At 52.0% G+C, this 8,005-nt stretch overlaps 1 protein-coding gene across 1 annotated transcript; it reads left to right on the forward strand.

The window, feature by feature from the left end:
• Positions 1–3,537: 3,537 nt before the first annotated feature.
• On the forward strand, positions 3,538–7,640 carry LOC107124867 (lysozyme C-like). The gene is made up of 3 exons (XM_015428369.1): positions 3,538–3,676; positions 6,873–7,034; positions 7,555–7,640. Exons 1-3 carry the CDS (start codon positions 3,538–3,540, stop codon positions 7,638–7,640), a joined length of 387 nt encoding a protein of 128 aa, XP_015283855.1.
• Positions 7,641–8,005: the final 365 nt, after the last annotated feature.

The raw sequence follows: 8,005 nt of genomic DNA on the forward strand, positions 1-8,005 counted from the left end.
AGCTGTCCTTGAAAAAAAGAGCAGTTTCTGTCAAGAGCTCTCTGAGCCCCACCTACCTCGCAGGGTGTCTGTGGTGGGGAGGGGGAGGGAAAGGAGTCTGTACGCCGCTCTGAGACTCCTCTGGGTAGTGAAGGGCGGGGTATAAATCCAGTCTCTTCTTCTTCTTCTTTTACTTCACAGGGTGTCTGTTGTGGGGAGGGGAAGGGAAAGGAGTTTGTCAGCCGCTCTGAGACTCCTCTGGGTAGTGAAGGGCCAGGTATAAATCCAATCTCTTCTCTTCTTCTTCTTCTTCTTCTTCTTCTTCTTCTTCTTCTTCTTCTTCTTCTTCTAGAACAGACCCTTGTCCCAAGCCCTTCCTGTGGAACCACCCCTTTGGTCAGGCTCCTCGCAGTGCTGACACAAGTCCCCTTCATCTCTTTCCAGTGGAGGTGTGTTCTTTGTGTGCTCCCCGGCACCGTACACAGGAACCACAGAGGGCAGATTACTTCTATGATCTCCGGCACAATAGCCCAGTACATTATGCCTTATGCTTAGCTGGCCCTAGATAAGGAATTCCATTCCACCTGAGTTTTGAAGGGCATCTGGTGTTCCTTCGGATTCTGCATAAGTGACGAAGAATTCATTCCCAATTTCACGTTCCAGCTTTCCCGCTCACCGATGTGGCTACTCTCTGACAGAGTGCAATCTATTAGACTCCCAAGCAAGCACGTGTTAGGAAAGGGCTTCAAGGCAGAACTTCATTAAATTATAGAGAGGGCTGCCAATTCTAACTTGGGGAAATTCCTGGAAATATGGAGCTGGATGGGAACGTGATGCTGTAGAGCGGAGGTTCCCAAACTTATTTGGCCAACGCCCCCTTTTCAGAAAAAAAATTACTCAGCGCCCCCCTGGAAATCTACCTTCAAGAAGTGGACAAAAAGATGCAGTGACAAATTTGCACATGTTGCTGAAAGATATTGTTGGCCTGAAGCCAGAGGCTGACAGCAGCCACCACACAATAGCCCAGCAGCAACACCAGTCTTACAAGAGTGCACATGTAGGGCCGGCTCACCCACTAGGTGAACTAGGCATTCGCCTAGAGCGCTGGGCCCTGGATGGGGCGCCAAGCTGTGCCTCCCCCCTCCTCCCCCCCTTTGGTGGCAGCGGGGGGGAGGAGGTGGTGGTGGCAGCAGCAAAAGGGTGGCTGGCTCCAGAGGGCTCCAGGACTCCAGGCCCCACCAGGAGGTTGGCATCTGCGCCATAAGGCAGCCTCGCCTAGGGCGCAGAAACACCTCGAGCCGGCCCTGTGCAGATGTATTTGCAATTTGCAAATGCATGGCTGTGATTGGCTGTGGGGACCCCTCTCCCCCTCTTCCTCCCTCCCTGATCCCAGGGAAGACCAGGAGAAGGCAGGAAAAGGCTGCTTGAGATACGTTCTGGACTCTTCTTTCTTTATGCCTCCACCGCCCCCTTATTTTTATTCAACACTCCTACCGCCCACCTGGATCATTCCAGCGCCCCCCCCCCCGGGGGGTGATACTGCCCACTTTGGGAACCAGTGCTGATTCCAGCGCCCCCCCCCCAGGGGGTGGTATTGCCCACTTTGGGAACCAATGCTGTAGAGAGTCCAATGATCTCCGAAGCTTCCATCTCCTCCAGGGGAACTGATCTCCCTGGTCTAGAAAGCAGCTGTAATTCCAGAGCAACTCCAGGGCCCCACCTAGAGGCTGGTGAACGTAGTTACAGACAGGACTGAGCCCGAGTTAGGGGGACTTTGCATGCTCAATCTTCAAAGCTCACTTAAAGCACATTATGATGGGTTGACAACCCGCCTGGAGGAAAAAAGTCCTATCCCTTTAATGAAGACGTAATGGGGTGTTATTTAACTCCATGCAATGAAAACCTTAAAATGCCCATTCCCCTATTAAATGGGTAGGACATCCCCCCCACCACCCCAGTTGGTAACCCTACCTGTTCTTCTGGAATTACAACTGATCTCCAGAGACTGTGGCCATCAGTTCCCCTGGAGAAGATGGGCTGCTTTGGAGGGCAGACTCTAGGGCTCCCAAGCCCCCAGTGCCCAGGTCCTGTTGCCCCCACACTCTAGAGACTGTCCCCTGAGAGCCAGTTTGGTGTAGTGGTGAAGTGCGCAGACTCTAATCTGGGAGAACCGGGTTTGATTCCCCACTCCTCCTCCACTTGCACCTGGCTGGATGACCTTGGGCAAGCCATAGTTCTGATAAGAGCTGTTCTTGAAAAAGAGCCGTTTCTGTCAGAGCTCTCTCAGCCCCGCCTTCCTCACAGGCAATGTTCCCTCTAAGCTGTGGAGTCTTGTGAGCAAAACTTCAACTTTGTGAGCTACTGGCATTAAAGTTGTGAGCGAGCAATTTGGCTCCTGCATAAGTTAGTTTGTTCTGGAGCCATCCCTTCCTGAGCTAGGACAAAAATGCGTGAGCCGGAGGCTAAAAAACTGTGAGCCAGCTCACGCCAACTCAGCTTAGAGGGAACACTGCTCACAGGGTGTCTGTTGTGGGGAGGGGGAGGGAAAGGAGTTTGTAAGCCGCTCTGAGACACCTTTGGGTAGTGAAGGGCGGGGTATAAATCCAATCTCTTCTTCTTCTTCTTCTTTTACCTCACAGGGTGTCTGCTGTGGGGAGGGGAAGGGAAAGGAGTTTGACAACCAACGTTCCCTCTAAGCTGTGGAGTCCTGTGAGCAACAATTCTACTTTGTGAGCTACTGGCATTAAAGCTGTGGGCGAGCGATTTGGCTGCTGCATAAATGAGTTGGCTCTGGAGCCCTTCTTCCCGAGCTGAGACAAAAATGTGTGAGCCGGAGGCTAAAAAACTGTGAGCTGGCTCACACTGACTCAGCTTAGAGGGAACACTGCTCACAACTTTCATGCCGGTAGCTCACAAAGTAGAATTTTTGCTCACAAGACTCCACAGCTTAGAGGGAGCACTGCTACTCACCTAGAACGAAACTTGGCAACAGGTGGGATTGGAGGAGGAGTTGTTGTTCAGTCGCACAGTCGAGTCCGACTCTTCGCGACCCCATGGACCAGATCACGCCAGGCCTTCCTGTCTTCCGCCGTCCTCTGAAGTTGGCTCAATTTCATGTTCGTTGCATCTATGACACTGTCTAACCATCTCATCCTTTGCCGTCCCCGTCTTCTTTGACCTTCAATCTTTCCCAGCATCAGGGTCTTCTCCAGTGAGTGGAGGAGAAGTAGCTCGGGACATTTTCCATTACCCTGCCGTGCCGATCGTTAAAGAAAAGGTTAGAATCGTAATGTGATAACGTATCTCTGAGCTCTCTAAACAGTGCAAGGCGGTAAGCGTGACTATTATTAATGCAAAGATAGAGCTATGGCTCAGAAACTCGTGGAGAGTCCTTTTTGTTGATTTATACCCCGATAGCCGCACGACGGAAAGGTAAACGTCCCAAGGTGTTCTCACAAAGTCCGCCGACCTCGGCGGCTTTCCAGAGGTGTTCCGGAATCCATATAAAAGTGGACACGACTCTCTGTCCTCCACTGTTGGTCACTCCAGGCTGCAACGATGAAGGTTTTCTTGCTGCTGTCCCTCCTCGCCTGCGTCCTCCCCAGGGGACAAGGCATGGTTTTCACGCGGTGTGAGCTGGCTCAGAAGCTCCAGGAATTGGGGTTAGATGGCTACGCCGGCTACAGCCTGGCTAACTGTGAGTCCACGGCTTCTAACGGAAAGGGTAGACAGTCTTAGGAAGGTGTCTAGTTGGTGTATGACATTGGATAGTGGGGGGTTGGGGGTGGTATTTGATCCTCCTGTACATCTGCTCCATATATTCAAAGGGGAAGGTGCTGGCTTGTGTATGGGGACTGTAAGGGTGTGCGGCGCAGGGTCCGGATGCCAACCTCCAGGTGGGCCACGGAGGTCTCCCGGAATTATAACCGATCTCCAGACTGCAGTTGCCTTGGGTGCTTCGGAGGGTGGACTCTGTCATACTATACCCCGCAAAGGTTAGGCTTGCCAGCTCCGGGTTGGGAAATACTTGGAGATTTTGAGGGTGGAGACAGAGGAGGGCAGGGTCTGGGGAGGGGAGGGACTTCAGTGGGGTCGAAGGCCATCCAGTCGACCTTCCAAAGGGTCCATTTCCTCCAGGTGAACCGATCTCTGTCGCTTGGAGATCAGTTGTAATAGCGGGAGATCTCCAGCCACCACCTGGAGGTTGGTAACCCGAACAAAGGTCCCTCCCCAGGCCCCAACCTCAACCCTCGGGGAATTTCCTCCAGAATCTGGAAACGCTGCTAACCGCTAGACCATGCTGGCTCTCGACGATATGCATGATACACAGGGGTCATTTCCTGCAGGAGCACACAGGAGCGGAGCTCCGGCAGTAAAGAGCCCAGGGGGTGGGCACATGCAACAAGCCCCACCCCCTGCTCCCAGCAGCCTTCAGTCAGAGCAAGAAGCAGCCAGGTAAGTTGCAGAGCCCTTCTGGCCCCCCAGTCCAAAACAGTCCAGAGGCACCTTTAAGACCAAGTTTTATTCAGGTACAAGCTCTCCCTCCTCTGTGAGGACAGATCTGCACGTCATCCCCCCCCCCATTGCTAGCAATCCAAAACAGTCCAGTGGAGCCTGAGCAGTAGGTGTTGCCTTCTGACACACTTCCGGTGATGTCAGGGGGTGTGGCAAATGCAAATAAGCTATGCTAAGGAGCTATGCTAATGAGCTCCTGCACCTCTTTTTCTACGAAATGACCCCTGATGATACATAGGGTTGCCAGGTCTACCGTTATGGCGAGCCTCCTCTGGCCAGCAAGCTCCGCTGGCCGACACTACTCCACCGGCCAGTGGGAGAAAAATAAATTTAAAAATGGCCATTAGCGGTTTAGCGCAACAGCATCACACCATCACATCGTTCTAGGAATTGCCAGAAATTCTATGATTGGTGGGGCACACTGAAGGTTAGGCCGTTCGAGGGTACTGCCATGCACAATTGGCATAGTACCCATGGAAAAGAGAAGGGTTTAATAAGGAGGCTGTCGTTTTGGGAACCCTGACCTGGATAGCCCGGCCTAGTCTGACGTCGTCATTGGATGTCGGAAGCTGAGCAGGGTCGGCTCTGGCTAGTATTTGGATGGGAGGCCAACAAGGAAGTCCAGGGTCAGGATGCAGAGGCAGGCGATGGCAAACCCACCTCTGAACGCCCCTTGCCCTGAAGACCCCAAAAGGGGTTGCCATGAGTCAGCTGTGACTTGATAGCAGTAGATGATAGATAAGACAGACAGACGAAGTAGATAGATAGATAGATAGATAGATAGATAGATAGATAGATAGATAGATAGATAGATAGATAGATAGATGATAGATAGATAGATGATAGATAGATAGATGATAGATAGATGATAGATAGATAGATATAGACAGACAGACAGACAGACAGACAGATAGATAGGTCATTTTGTAGAAAAAGAGGTGCAGGAGCTCATTAGCATAACTCATTTGCATATGCCACACACCCTGACATCACCGGAAGTGTGTCAGAAGGCAACACCCACCACTCAGGCTCCACTGGACTGTTTTGGATTGCGAGCTATGGGGGGGGGGACACGTGCAGATCTGTCCTCGCAGAGGAGGGAGAGCTTGTACCTGAATAAAATTTGGTCTTAAAGGTGCCACTGGACTGTTTTGGGCCGGAGGGGCGGGGGCTCTGCAACTTACCTGGCTGCTTCTTGCTCTGACTGAAGGCTGCTGGGAGCAGGGGGTGGGGCTTGTTGCATGTGCCCACCCCCTGGGCTCTTTACTGCCGGAGCTCCGCTCCTGTGTGCTCCTGCAGGAAATGACCCCTGTGTATCATGCATATCAGAGAGAGAGAGAGAGAGAGAGAGAGAGAGAGAGAGAGAGAGCGCGCATTGGATAGGTATGGCAAGGTGTGTGATTTCCTAAGGACAGAACTATTGAGTTCTGGTCTACTCAGGGCTTTTACTCTTGCGAGAATGAATGCCCATTCAGTGCTGGTTACAAGAGGCCACTTCTTGCATCTTCCCTGCTATGATAGAATTTGCTCTTAAGGCCCCCTTGGTGAAACAGATTCACTCTTCTCAGATTTTATTGGAATGCCCTCTGTGTTCTAATCTGCCATTTTATTCTACCACGGCTGGTGAATTTCAGTGATTTTAATCGAAGCAGGGGGGTCCCCCTTCCTGCCATCAGATCAAAATCCTAATATAACCTTGGATGTTGCAAAAAAATAAAAATAATTCCTTTTGTCTTTCGAGAAATAAGTAGAGATGATAGATGAAATTTTGGACCGTTCTACTGCTCAAGGCATTGAGTTATGGAGCTTTTGTTGGACAAAGGAATGAAATGAGAGCTATTGAGGGGTGCCGTATGAAATCCAGTTTTTGCATAGACTTAGACACAGACTTAGACATAAACTTAGCTGAACTGCAGGCTGTGGAAGGCCAGTAGTTCAGCAGTTTGAGACTCGGGTGCCGCATGATGGAGTGAGCTCCCATCTCTAGTTCCAGCTCCTGCCAGCCGAGCAGTTCGAAAGCAAGAAATTGCAAGTAGATAAATAGGTACCACTTCGGTGGGAAGGGAACAGCGTTCCGTGCGCCTTGGTGTTTAGTCATGCCGGCCACATGACCACGGAAACGTCTTCGGACAGCGCTGGCTCTTCGGCTTTGAAACGGAGATGAGCACCGCAACCCTAGAGTCGGATTCGACTGGCTTTCGAGCAAGGGAACTTTTACCTTTTTAGACATCTGGCAGAATTTCTTCCTCCGAGCTTGGCTTTCCCCAGAATATGCGGATGCTCCGCGGCCCACAATGCTGCTTGACCCCAGCACACACGCATCCACACACAAAACCCCCTGCTTCTCTTCAGCCGTGTCCTCTCTCTCCGTGCCTCAGGGGTCTGCACGGCCTACCACGAGAGCCGCTACAACACGGCCGCCACACACTACAATGACTACGATGGCAGCACCGACTTCGGCATCTTCCAGATCAACAGCCGGTACTGGTGCCAGTATGGCTCTCAGCAAAGTTCCAACATCTGCGGGATTCAGTGCTCTGGTGAGGATTTATTTCTTTGGGCGTTTGTATCCTAGTTTTCTCCCCAGCGGGGCCCCCAAAGTTGGTTAGAGCGTCATTCTCCTCTCCTCTGTGTTACCCTCGTAAATGCTCCCTCTCAGCTGTGGAGTCTTGTGGGCAAAAATTCTACTTTTGTGAGCTACTGGCATTAAAGTCGTGAGCGAGCCATTTGGCTCCTGCCAAAATTAGTTTGCGCTGCAGCCGTCCTTCCAGAGCTAAGACAAAAATGTGTGAGCTGGAGGCTAAAAGAATGTGAGCTAGCTCACACTAACTCAGCTTAGAGGGAACACTGCCTATGAGGTACGCTTGGTTGAGAGAGAGGGACCGTCCCAGGAAGCTTCCATGCGTGGGGATTCGAGCTCGAGTCTTTCTCAGGTCTCCCAGCATAGCAAGAGCAACTAGGGGAGGGTCAGGTGTTGTGCTGTCCAGTCCTGAAGCTACCTCCAGCCTCATCATCGGATTCCGGGGCAGAATCGTCACCTGCTTCTTTTCCTCCCCGCAGAACTGCTGACAAACAACATCGCCGTAGACGTGGCTTGCGCCAAGACTGTGGTCACCGACTCTGCCAATGGAATGGGAGCCTGGTGAGGAGCCACGAATTGTGGGGGGAAGGGGGGAAGAGTTAGGGGCTCTGTCCCCCACAGAGGGTTGCCAGTTCAAGGTTGGGGAAGACCTGGAGTTTGGGGGGGTGGAGCCTGAAGGGGGTGGGGTTTGGGGAGGGGAGGGACTTCAGTGCGGTATGAGGCCAGAGAGTCAGAGACCTTGTTGGGCCGGGCCATGTGAGTCATAAAATGTAATGCCAGGCAGCGGAGACATAAACTTTATAAAGGACACAAACACATCCAGGGCTCTTACGCAGCCCACAAACAACTGATTACCTTTATTGACTAGGGTTGCGAGCTCCAGGTTGGGAAATACCTGGAGATTTGGGGGGTGGAGTCTGAGGAGGGTGG

The sequence above is a fragment of the Gekko japonicus genome, unplaced genomic scaffold, assembly GCF_001447785.1.
Source record: "Gekko japonicus isolate JY-2015 unplaced genomic scaffold, Gekko_japonicus_V1.1 scaffold5263, whole genome shotgun sequence".
Classification (NCBI taxonomy): Eukaryota; Metazoa; Chordata; class Lepidosauria; order Squamata; family Gekkonidae; genus Gekko; species Gekko japonicus.